This window comes from Fundulus heteroclitus, chromosome 2, assembly GCF_011125445.2.
Source record: "Fundulus heteroclitus isolate FHET01 chromosome 2, MU-UCD_Fhet_4.1, whole genome shotgun sequence".
Lineage (NCBI taxonomy): Eukaryota > Metazoa > Chordata > Actinopteri > Cyprinodontiformes > Fundulidae > Fundulus > Fundulus heteroclitus.
This window is the reverse complement of record NC_046362.1, coordinates 22,067,161-22,080,349: the sequence shown is the minus strand read 5'-3', so window position 1 is coordinate 22,080,349 and position 13,189 is coordinate 22,067,161. Positions and strand designations below refer to the sequence as shown.

General features: G+C 40.8%; 1 protein-coding gene across 13 annotated transcripts in view; it reads left to right on the top strand.

Annotated features, from left to right (window-relative positions):
- Nucleotides 1-10,752: 10,752 nt before the first annotated feature.
- LOC105935574 (membrane-associated guanylate kinase, WW and PDZ domain-containing protein 2) overlaps nucleotides 10,753-13,189 on the top strand; it is a 156,255-nt gene continuing 153,818 nt past the window's right edge. For 10 of the 13 annotated variants that reach the window (XM_012876059.3, XM_012876057.3, XM_012876056.3 and 7 more), the window contains exon 1: nucleotides 10,755-11,378. In XM_012876059.3, the coding sequence (XP_012731513.2) occupies nucleotides 11,081-11,378 (298 nt within the window). In that variant the 5' untranslated portion in view covers nucleotides 10,755-11,080. Of the gene's footprint in view, nucleotides 11,379-13,189 lie in introns of all 13 variants that reach the window. The other 3 variants (XM_012876054.3, XM_012876063.3, XR_002428972.2) reach the window with 2 other exon arrangements.

The following is a 13,189-nucleotide window of genomic DNA, read 5'->3' as shown; positions in this document are numbered from 1 at the left end:
AAAAAAAAGTTCAAAAAGTGAATAATTGAAATGACAAGTGATGATTTATGCAAAGTGATTTGACTTACTTCACATGAAATAAGGGAACAACTGAGCTCTGGCTTTGGGGGGCATGTATCTCCTTCATGAAGTCAGCATGAATAAATGACCTGGACCGGATTGAACTGACGGCGCTTTTTCTAAAACACCTCTTTTACAGATATGTGTCAGAGAATGCTGCCAATTTCACAGCAATAACAATGTCAGACTCCTGTTTCATGTAAAAAGATTTATGTTACGGGAATCTGTACAAACTGTTAAAACCCAGTAGAAGAAAACTTCAAGAGCTCGGAGATTACAGTGACGTCTCTGTCATGGGTTCTGTTTTTGTGAGTCACAGTTTTAGGATGTTAAATTTAACCACCTCCAGAGCCTTTAATCAATGAAGTTTGAGAGGGTTGATGTGTTTTTTTCCCCACAATAAGTGACCCTGTCCTTGGTTTTCTGACATTTAACTGGAGGAAGTGGCTGTTGCACCATCTGACGAGGTCTGTCACAACAGTCCCATGACTTACTTCTCCATCATGCACCAGACTACCTTTAAGTGTGTCGTCAACACATTTCAGGAAATGCCTGTCAGTGTAACCGCCCTCCCAGCCGTCAACAGAGGTGACGACAGAACACGGCCTTGGGGAGAGCCAGTGGATGACATCTGTCGACGTTTAACTTGACTGACAGCTGATGTAGAAAAATCCCCAACATGCTTCACCAAACACTGGGATTAAACATCAGTTTTTGACATGAAATGTCTGACTGGATTAAATTAGAATCTGAGTCAAGGTCTGTGAACTTGGGTTTATATATATATATATATATATATATATATATATATAAGATTGTTCACAATCCATTAACTTTTTCCCCACTTTAGTTGCCAACAAATCTCAGTTTGATCAGATCTGGGATTTGACTAGGCCGTTTTTTATCATATGAATCTGAACCACTTCCTTGTAGCTCCAGAGTTTATGGTCTTCGTCCTACAGAGAGTAGGACAAAGACTTCTGCTTTATTCCCCAGTAGCTTGCAACTTCTGACCAGCTTTCTTCCAAGGTTGTCATGTGAGCATTTCCACATCAACTTTGTCCCCGCTAAGTAAAAAAATATTCCCATAGTATGATGCTGCCATCACCATGCTTCACCATAGGAATGGTGTGTTCAGCCAGACTCAGTTTTGCTTTTGCTTTGCTATACAGCAAACTGACTTCAGCTGTTTCGAAGAAAGGCAAAAGTTAGTCTGGCTGGCCAGGATAGATTGAACTGTGAAACGTTCGAAGCTTTGGATATTTTTTAAAGGCTTAACCCTTCTCCAACCTTCTAAAACATACTTATTACCTGCCTAATATGTGCTCTTTGGTCTTAGTGATGCTGTTCATCAATGTTCTCCACCAAGCCTCTGAGGCCTTCTCAGAACATCTGTATGTGCTCACACACAGGTGGCCTCTATTTTCTGATTAGGTGACTTCTGCAGATAAAGGGTTCGACTTGGCTTGATTTCAGCCAATCAGAGTGAAGGGAAATGAATACAAATATATGCCACACTTTTTAGATCCATGTTTGTCAATGGAAAATAGTTGTTTTAGTTCCATTTTACAGTTTTGCTCAACCTTGTGTTGAGGTGTTGTCCATTACTTTCATATTATTTGTCAGACTGACATTTTTCTCATGTATTCATGTAGGAAAACGGTAAATGTCGACCTCTACTGGACAAAGGGAGGAAGTGCATGTAAGGATCAAGACGTGTCATAAAGATACATGAGTCACCAGTTTGATTATGAATCACACACATTGTTTCTAAGAAATATTTAAAGTCCTTTCATGTGAAATATATCGAAAAGCTTTAAGATTTATTTGTTCTAATAATGAGAAATTTAATCTCTCCTTAAGAGCCAGTTCCTGCATTCATGAACTGATCAACAAGAGTGAGTTAGAAGACACGGATCAGGTTAGAGAACAGCCGTCTCAAAACAGCCTTTGATATTTTTTATATACTTTAAAGGCACAGAGATGATTGTAACTAATTTCATCTTTCAGACACTGCTCAAGCACAATGATCAGGCCGAGAGGAGGCTATTTCTAGGGAGGTATTGTGTGATTTTTAAAGCTAATTACAGTTAATCCCAAAAGCCCTTCCAGTAAGATCAAATGGTGTGAATCTGAAGCCTCTTTAAAATGAAGGTGTGAGTTTGAGAGCAGAGCGATAAAGAGAGGATAATGACAAAATTAGTGAGTGTGATCCAAAAGGTGTCTCTGCAGACTACGGGTAGGATTCAAAACAGAAGAAAGTTGAACCAAATCTTTGAAGAAACTTTTTGGCCTCGACAGATAAATGTGCTTTAAGTGTCGGTTATTCTGAGGATTCTCTGAAGATGTCCTTGTCTGTCTTTTGCTTACTTTTAGGATGCATAATATATCAAATACTCAAAAAAGTTGTAAGAAATAACTAGGAATGCATTAAGAATGGAATAAAAAACAATTATAGAAACAATAGAAAGTAATGCAGATCTGAAATGTTTCTAAACCTTATGCTTAACACTGGAAAGGCCAATTCGGGTCTTCTCAATGGGACTGTCCACAGTTAGTGGGTGGTTTTGTAGAACAATATTTTCCCCTGCCCTCTGTTTGAGTTCAGAATTTAGTTTTAGCATTCATTGCAGCACGTTATTCATCTTTCCCTCAGATCTAAATCCCTTAACTTTACAATGCTGTTATATATTATATATATATATATATATATATATATATATATATATATATTATTTTTCTCCAAGTCTCTATCCATCAATTCTTTCACCTTATTTAACTGATTTGTACTTAAAGTTCCACCCTGTGCAAGCATCCTTATCCCTCACCAAGCAGTCCTCCTAGCACGTCGGATCCTGCCGACAACGCCAAATTGAGATGGATATTAATAATTATCAATTAAGTGAGCACACCACTCATGAAAACAAACGATGCATCGTTTGTCTTTAAGTTATTTAATTCAAAGGCATGAGCGTTTGAATGTCTCTGTCCCCCAACGCAGTCAGGAAAACAGAGCAATGAAAAAAATAACAGACTAAACTTTTATACATTCTGGGTTAACAAAGAAAGTGGGAGTAATCTTCAGAGGAGTGCAGCCACTGGTACGATCCAGTTCCTGTCTAACTCAACTCCTCTCTGTGTCCTTGGATGTGGAAACACAAATAGTAAATCTGTAAGCATGAGAGCTTCTTTCACACGGGAAAGTTATGCAGGTGCATCCAGACAAGATTTGATCAGAGTTACATACATCAATAAAAATTTCCACAACAGTCCCAACAGAAGACCTGAGGGTCTGATAAATTAGCTTTTTTTTTTTTTTTTTTTTTTTTTTTTTAGCATTTTAGTGATCACTCTTCCCCTGTAGGAAGTCCACAATGTTTATTCCTGAATTCCTCTGGTGTACAACCAAGGTTCCTGGTTCTGTGAATTCCCAGCACAATGTGCACCTTGTTTTATGGTCAAACAAAACGAAAATCGTACCATTTAGCCTAAATGAAAAGACGAATCTGCGATGGACCAGCGACCTGTCCAGGGTGTACTCCGCCTCTCGCCCACTGACAGCTGGAGAAAGGCACCAGCACCCCTCGTGACCCCAATAGGGATGAAGCATGTTGGAAAATGGACGGATGGATGGAAAAGATGAATCTTTCCAAGAGGCAAGGCGTGACTTTCACAATGCCACAACAAAACAGTCAAGCAGGGAGGTGGCGACTTTTTCCAGCTTCATAAATAGATGATGGCTTATAAGTTGAGGTGTATGTATATATTTGAGCAGGTGTAGAGTTTTTTTTAGCCAACACAATATGAAAAACAATTATAGCTTGAGTTTAAAGTACTTGTTTTGAAGGTGTTTTGAGGCTTGGTCCTTTACAAAAAGGTTGAAATAGAGACAAAAAAGGTTAATATGGCATTCATGCCTATGAAGGGAAACTTCTAAGCAGAACTGTATCAGTGTGAAAGCAGTAGTTTGGTGCAGCTTTATATTAAGATTTCCGTCTGTAGCCGTGATGTGCTGTGATGAATTATTTCACAGCAGCTGACACTGATACCAGAGCAGATCTGTGAAGGCTAAAATCAGCTGATACGTGTTTGGTTTCAGCAGCCTCCTCCAGCAGGGTGGGGGGGGGGGGGGGGGTCTGTCTGCCTCGGTTTCCAGCCGGGCTGGATTCTGTACAGGTGCACAGCCGTCACCAGCTCCATTTTTATGATTAAAAACTCGTTCTGAGCTTTGAGGGGAAGGGAAGGAGGTAAAAAAAAAAAAAGCCATTGTGATATGCACGCCAAATTCCCTGAAGCGTTTGAGTCTAATTAACTTATTCTCTGTGTGAGTCGAGCTGATTTTTAACTGCTGCCTCTTTCCTGCGGTTCCTCACAGATGCCAGTCTGTTTCCTTTTTAATTTTGAGGCTTAAAATCTTCCAAACACTGGGAGAGTCGGAGTGAAGGTGACCCCCAGCTCTCCTCGTCTCTTTGTTAGGAAATACAATCGACTTAGTGTGCATTTCTTCCCTAAAAAACAAACCCCTAGAAGCAGGGAGTCGATGAGGGAGGCTGTGAAGTAAATCCATATAAGCTCTATTGAAATTCCTCCTCGGAGTGCACAGGCTGCCTCGTGTTATTGTGTTTTCCCCTTCTGTTGTTTGGAAGCATGTTTTAGATGTTCATTACTTTCCGCCGATAATAACGACATGAAATAATCTCCTCATCTTTCTTCTTCCTGTCCCAGCCGCTGTACACAAACAAACACAGCCACAAAATGTATCAACCAAATATTGTGAGGAAGCCCAGATTGTTTTTTTTTTTAGTCTTGCAATGTCTATTCTTGGTTATTAGCTTTTGTTTTTTACCAGATGTTGAAAAATGTGATATTTTACGTTGGTTCAGAGATCTGTTGGACTGTAAAAATGGCTCTGACCAAAAAAAATAAAATAATAATTGTTGAACCGTCACACTGAAATTGTGACATAGCAGCCCGTCTTTTGTATGCCTTCAGGAGAAAATCTTAAAGTAGCTCTAAATATAGAAATTTAAGCTCAATACTCCTCTCTTTGTTCCTCTGCTTCACTTCTGAGGGTCCAAAATAGTGAAACACTCTGATCCAGATATAGATTCAGCTCCAGTCAGAAGTTTGCATACACTCTTTGAAATCAAAATCAATAATTTGGGGCTTTTAATGATGTGTTTAAACCGTTCTTTTTTTCCGAGGGGGATTGATGATACAATAAATACGTTTTGATGGATATTTAAAAATAAGAATTTGGTGCAAAGGTTTCAATTCATTTGAGGTTTTCTCCTATCCAAACAAGGTGAATATTTACACACGCAGGCTTCAAAATAGATACACTAATATTTCTCACCTAGTTGTAGAGAAACCACAGTTTTCTTTCTAGCAACGAATGTTTTTATTAGAAAGGGTTGAGTTAATTTTTAAGTATGGCTGAGGCCAGGGTTGTTCCTCACGCTTAATCCCACCCAAAAACAGTTTTGATGTGTGTTTGGGATCATGTTCCGGTTGGAATAACCAGCTGTGCCTGAGTTTCAGCCATCTGACCTGAACTGTCAACCTCAGATGAAAGGAACGGGTCAAGATTTTAGGAACAGCATAAGAACCGCTTTGGCTGAAAGCCCATAATAAACCGGAAGATGTAGACAAGTGTGCACAGGGAATCAAGTTGCATGGACCGAGCATGGATTAAGAGGATGCTAGCTAAGAAAGAAATTATATTTACAAAACCAGCATCTTTAAGTTTTAATGACATTAAACTATCCACGTGGAAGCCAAATACCTTCAGGAGAGAAGTTCTCTGTTTGGAGACAGTGACAAGGCAAATGTTTGGAAGAGTCGAGATGAAGTTCTCAAACTTGAAAACACCAACACACGTGCAAGTGTGGTGGCTGCAGACTTAGAGGATGAGGCTGTTTCGCTGTCGGCGGCATTGATTCATTACACAAAGTAGGTGAAATAATGAAGGACGACTGCTTCTAATTTCTTCCACTTGACTCGAAATCAACGTCTGGGTGGTTGAAACTTGGACACCATGGGATGTTCAAACAGAATAATTATCCCAAACAAAAACATTCAAATTGCTTTGAAAATGAATAACAAACTCCATTTCTAATGCGAAGAGTGCTCAAAGTTTGTGATAAATACAAGAAAATGGGTTTGCTTTTCAGCACCCAGTAGCGCCAGATGGTATTTGGGTTGCAAGTATATATTTGCCACTGCGTCGATTAGAGGAAATCCGCAATGAATCCAAAATTGTCCACTCAGTTCTCTTTTTTAAAAGTCTTATTGTTCCGTAAAAATTTACATAATCATAATTGTACAAATTAATCAATAGAAGCCCAAAATTAAAATGACATGCAGTGATGAGTAAATGTTAACTTGTGACTGATACACCGACACTGTACCAGAAAAAGTGATTCATTCAAAATAAATGAATGAATGAGGCTAGATTTGTTTTACGTAACTGCAAATTTGGCTTTTCTGGTTTCAAGGAGTAAAACCTGCAGGCTCAGATGCTGTGATGCCTTGGAATGCTGCAGCTCTGGCAGACTAGTAAATACAGCAGGGATTCATTTCCCCTCGTGGTGTGCAATCTCCTAATCCAGCAAGTTTTCTGGATTATGCCGTTCTCTTTCTCCACACCAGCGGTCAGCGTTTTAAGATGAATCAGCGCAACATCGTCATCTGCTTAGAATTAGTGTCAAAAGCTTTCGCTGTTGGCCCAAACACACAGTGTGACCTACATGCCAACAGACTTTAAGGAAGTAAAGTGACAGTCCAAGTGGATGCTCTGCTCTTCATGGATAATTCACACACCCAGTGGGCCTCTGTACTGTACGGCCATGTTATTTTACGGGGAGGACAGCAGCATTACGAAAACAGACCCATGTTCCTAAAACATCCACACGCAAACAAAGTGGAGAACGGCAGCAAGAGGGGCCCTCATCCTCTGTGTAGTTGGATGAGCCCGCTCTGGACTTTGGCAAATTAATATTGAATGAAGCGTTACTTCAACCACTTAAGAAAGCCACATGGACATGAAAAAGTAATGGCGACAAAAGGATTTGTCATTCCCAGTGGGTCTTGGACGTTTGCCATCATGTAACTGTTATGTAACTGAGGAACTGAACGAGGAGGACTTTAAAACACCAAAGATTATGGTTCTGGTCACAATGGGATGGTGAATTATTATAGAGCTAGCATTCACAAGACAGACCAACATACAGTCATATTCAATAAACTGGAATATGTGTCCTGATGAGGCTTGTTTGTTAGATTAAAAGTACCTTTTGAAAATAACAACATTTACTCTGGTATTAGACATACTTTACATTAACCACTTGTTTCTGTATCAAACTATTTTTGTTGTTCTGATGTAATATCCTAAAGTTTGTGTGTGTGTTTTTTTTTAGCTGTAAGCAGAAAATCATCCTAATTCACAGAACTAAAGGCTTGAAAACAACAGTCTGTGTGTAATTAATTTATATAATGTGTTTCATTTAGTTAATTGAGTTACAGACATAAATTAACTTTTCAATAATAATGAGTCTACTTATAAAAAAAGGGTGCTTATAGAGCTTAAGTAGATCTATTGCAATTGGCTGACTGACAAGAGCGCTATCAGTTCAAAGTATGGAAAGTTAAGTGTTGCCTTGAGCTTATCCAAAATGCTGCAGTTAAGCTGAAGAAAATTAAAAGGACAGAGATCATTTCTCTCATTTATTGGTTGTTTTCATTGGCTCTTTTTTAAATCCAGGATAGATTTTAAAATTCTCCTTCTCACGCATAAAGCCCCTAATGATCAAGCTCATGTATGACTGACTACATTTTAAATAAATAATTAGAGAGCTGCTAAAAACAGTCAAAATATGAAGTTTTACTCATGTGATATTTGTAGCAGCCATCATGAATGCGGAAGTCAGGTATGATCCTGTTGCACCGACTTTCCGACTTGTTATTCCGACTTTAGGGACCGTTTCAGCTGAAACGGTCCCTAAAGTCGAGCGGTGGTTGAACCTGCCACCTGCATTCACTTACTTTACCCATTTCTTTAGCAATCACAAAAAACAAGGAATCTTCGTCCTCTTCCAGTTCAATTACATTTTGTTCTCCTCCTCCTCCATCAATTAAAAAAAAGCCCTCTCTGCCAATGGGATGTTGTTGTGTTGCGTTGTTAAATTTCCACAATCTTAGTGTGGGTGTGACGTATGCTACAGTGGGCGAATGCAGCTGCACAGATCCAATGAAATAATGGGCACACTTCATACTATTATCTTTTAAAGATTTATTGGTCTTTCATGCTGTGCCTCAGAAGACATCGTTGAAACTACAAAATAAAAGGACATGTTGCTCAAATAATGAAACTTTCCATTCTTTCTTAGCCTCATGCTAGTTTTCTCACAGAAGCTGTGCAAAACACAGTATGGCATTATGGAAATAAAATGGTGCGCACAGTAATCACAAAATCTGCCAAGGCATACATGTTATCAATATTGAACTTAAGAAATTAATAGATAATTACCGTGTGTGCCTTTTGGACCATATGCAGATTAAAGTTTAATTAGACACTGGCTGCAACCGAAATGTTCTAATTACAGCTCTTAGCTCCTCTTCCTGTCTCCTGTTCTGTAACCTTTCATCGGGTAAACAGTAAGAAGAATATCGTGGGGGTGAAAGAAGCTTCAGACTGATGAGCTGATTTCAGACAGCCTTGAAGCGCTGACCCCCTTCCGCTTTGGCTGAAGATTCCTTACCCAAAAGACACTTTTGGATGCAGCCATGTTTACCTTCTCTGACTCCATGTTTGAAACAACCTATAATACAACAGATCATTCTAAACTCATCGTGTGACTCATTACAACCTACATAAACAAGGCTGTACATGTGCATCTAACATTATTACAATGGTTGATCTTCTGTACTTTTAACTTTAATGCTTTTTACCATTTTAACTAATTCAAGAATAGAATTTAAAATTCTTCCTCTCAGGTATAAAGCCCTTAATAATCATATCCATCATATATCAGAGCTCTGATTACCCCGTATGTTCCTAACAGAGCACTTCGCTCTCAGACTGCAGGTCTGCTGGTGGTTCCTAGAGTCTCTAAAAGTAGAATGGGAGGCAGATCCTTTAGCTATCAGGCTCCTCTCCAGTGGAACCAACTCCCAGTTTGGGCCGTGAGGCAGACACCCTGTCTACTTTTAAGACTAATCTTAAAACTTTCCTTTTTGACAAAGCTTATAGTTAGAGTGGCTCATGTTCCCCTGAGCTACCTCTATAGTTATGCTTCTGTGACAGAACATTCTTTTAGAGGACACTGTCTCTCTCCCCTGTTCAGGACTTACAAGCTTCTGCATTACATTAACGCACAGTCTGCTGAGTGTATACAGCTTCCGTGTATATATCCTTTTTACTTATTTTACTGTATTCTTATTTTTTGTCTGCACCATCAATACCAAGTCAAATTCCTTGTAAGTGCAAACCTACTTGGCGATTAAACTTCATTGTGATTCTGATCATCCAGGGAAGACAGATCACCCGCTATTACCATCTAATGTAGAACAGATTACTGGATCAATGTCTGCTTCTGTGCTTGTTTGTTTCTCTTGTTGTGTCTCTGCTCTGTCTTCTGTAACCCCCAGTCGGTCGAGGCAGATGACCGTTCATACTGATCCTGGTTATGACGGAGGTTTTCCTCCCCGTTAAAGGGGAGTTTTACTTTCCACTGTCGCTTCATGCAGACGACTCTTCCTGTGGCTCTACGCTTCTCCAGGAGTGAATGTTGCTTGTTGGGACTTTAATGCAATCAACTGGGTTCCCTTATATAGGACATTTTTTGACCAATCTGTATAATCTGATTGAATTTGACTTTGGAAAGTGCCTTAAAATGAAATGTTTCACGAATTGGCGCTATATAAATAAAATAGAATTGAATTGAATATTTATTACATTTGGAATGGTTCAATGAACTTAAACACACAATCTCAAAATAACTATATCTGATCACTTAGTTACAGTGGGACTTTCTAGGAATTTGGCAGCTGAGTTTCTTGTGAAGTATGAATAGTCAGAGCCAAAACTAATTTATTTACCTAAAAAAAAAAAAAAAAACAAGAACAAATTTCTCAACTGTTGCAGCGCACATTACAGGTTTAATGTGACTCAAGTTTTTAGATGTCTGGTAAATGGCCCCCAAATCAAATTACGCTTTGGACCCCATAGAAGTTAGCGCCGGCTGTGGAAAATGCAATATAAATAGAAAATGAAGAAATAATAGTGGTCTTTTTTTTTAAACAGAACAAGCCTGGGATCAATGCAGCTACCACACTGCATCATGGTCGAATGATTAAAACCTGGCGAAGTGCGCCGTGCGTCCCCCCATGTGCAGTTTCCCCTGCAGAAAACCCAGGGAATATTCTTCTAATGGGAAATAATGTCGTAAGGGTTAATCGTTTCTCTCAAGCTGTTGAAATTAGTCTCATTATTGGGAAATTGACCAGAGATATGTTTGACACGTGTAAAAAAAAAAAAAAAACAGAGTAAACACGTAAAACCAGACATGACGGAGACAAGAGGTTTTCCTCTCCTGCGGGGTAAACTGTTGCTCTTCCCGCATGTCATCTCCAGCGTGTGATCAGGCAGCCGGAGGAAGCGCCCCTGGCAGCGTAGTAAACGAGAAGCGCCTCCTCTCCCCATCGCTTCACGCCGAACCAGAACCATTCATCTCTCCCCTCCTTCAGGCTTCAACATCCGGGTCATCCGCCAGGATCTGTCTCCTGCGTCTGTGTCTGACAGAGTGAGAATTGTTCCGTCCGCCGCCGCGCCGCGCCGCAGCTCTCCTCCCCCGACCGCGCGCCTCGCCGAGCGGACACTGCGCTTAGCCTTCGCCGGCGACGATGGAGCCCCGAGCGCCGTGAAAACCGCAGCCGGGTCGCGCGCACAAAGCCGGGGGATGAGACGGTGAGGAGAGGCTTCGTGTATGGGCTAGCCCGCGGTGATTAACTCGCCCGAACCATGTCGAAGAGCCTCAAGAAGAAAAACCACTGGACCAACAAAGTCCACGAAGCGGTGATCACCCGTGGGAAGGAGGGAGAGCTGGGCTTCGAGCTGAAGGGGGGCGCGGAAAACGGCCAGTTCCCCTACTTCGGCGAGGTGAAGCAGGGGAAGGGACTGATCCAGAGCGGAAAGCTGGCCCAGGATGAGCTGCTGCTTGAGGTCAACGACATGCCAGTGGCCGGGCTCACCACCCGGGACGTGCTGGCCGTGATCAAGCACTGCAAGGACCCGGTCCGCTTCAAATGTGTCAAGCAAGGTGAGATGTTTGGGAGAGAGGGGCCAGCAGGAGCGCAGCGCGGCGCACACATTTCACAGGGGTGGGGGCTTCAGAGTGTTGGCGAGTGAGTGAGTGAGAGAGAGTGCTGCGTTTTTTTCTTCTTCTTCTTCTCTCTCTCCTTCTTTTCTTTCATGCTCTGCTTTGATTAAGATGTTGGCGAATATGAGCACTGATCGGCCAGGCTGTGCCGAGCGGAGAAACGCGGACAAATACGGACCTTTTCGGGCCTGTTTGTGCAACGATTGGCTGAGTCCAGCAGAATCAGCAGCTGTAGTGATTTGTTTACCAGAGTCTCTGGTTCAATGCCACAGCCTGGAGGGGGTGTGTCCGCATAGATGTCATGTTTTCTCCTTATGCCGGGCCTTTGCTGCCCATCGGACGTTTATTCTCTTGCATGCATCACGACTAACACTTTTTTTATTATTATTAAGACAGGGAATTTAAAAGCGCTGCTGATTCATTATTGCAATGTTACATAAGACCAATAATAAAAAAAGGGATTTTTTGATACAGAAATGGTATGCAGACGGAAAGTACTGTCTTTGGCACCAAGTAGGATAAGGATAGTCCAAAAAAGATCACTGCCAAAGAAGCTGAATGTTCACAAAGTGCCATATAATTATTGATGGGAAGTTTTGTGGAAAGAAAAAGTGTGGTACAGGGGGGGAAAAAACGGTGTTGAGGCAGTAGGAATAGCCCACAGTCATGAGCGAATTGTGAATCGAAGTCCTTTCAAGTGTTTGAGGGCAGATTCACAAGGTGTGGACCGTGGCTGAAGTCAGTGCTTCAGGAGCCTCCACACACAGATGGATTCAGGACATGGCAATTTTCCTTGCGTTAAGCCGCTCATCAACCAGAAGTGTCTTCCTATGGCTGAGGAGAAAAAGGACTGGACTGTTGCTCAGATATACAAGATGTTTCTTTCAAACTAAAGTAAATCCTGCATTTCATTTGAAAATCAAGGCCCCAGACTCCGATGGGAAGAGCGGAGAGGAACAGAATCCGAACGGCTTTGACCTCCCGTGTTAAGTTTCCACAGTCAGAGTTGATTTGGGGACTCGTGTCATCTGCTGATGTGGGGCGACTGTGCTTTATGAAGTGCAAAGTCAGCACACCTGTCAACCAGGACATTTTAGAGGACTGCTAACGAGCTTGTTGGAGATGCTGATTTTAACAAAACAAACGAGCCGAGGGCCGCTGTCCCAGTGGAGCCACAGGCCACTCACCTCCATGCCACGCCGCACTAATACAGCGGTTCATGCAAAAGGAGCCCCAACTAAGTTTTGAATACACATACTACTGCACATGGATTCAGTAGATCAGCATTTCTACATACATTTTCCATAGGTCTTAACAGATTTTCTAAGAAACTATACTTTGACTTTTTGTTGGCTGTAAGTGAACAAAAACTCAAAGTATAGTATAACAGCTGTAAGCTGTTATAATCACCAAAATTCATTGAAATATAAACTTAAAATACATCCGTCTGTATGTAAGGAACCTTTTGAACCGATTTAATTAAATAAATAAGTAGTTTTAGTAAAATAATTAGTAAAAATAAGTGGTTTTTGAGACACAACTCTGTGATGTCTTTGTCATGTTTGACATAGTGTGTCAGTACCTGAGTCTGAACGTTTCTGGAATTTTTAAAGATATAATCAAACACACTCCATTTTTATAGAAAGTAAAACGTTAGTTTATGGAAAAGGTATTTTCTCTTTTAAAATCTGTTTTTTTCCCTACTTTTTTATTTCACTCTTTATCATTTTGTCTTGGCAGTTCTGTTTTTG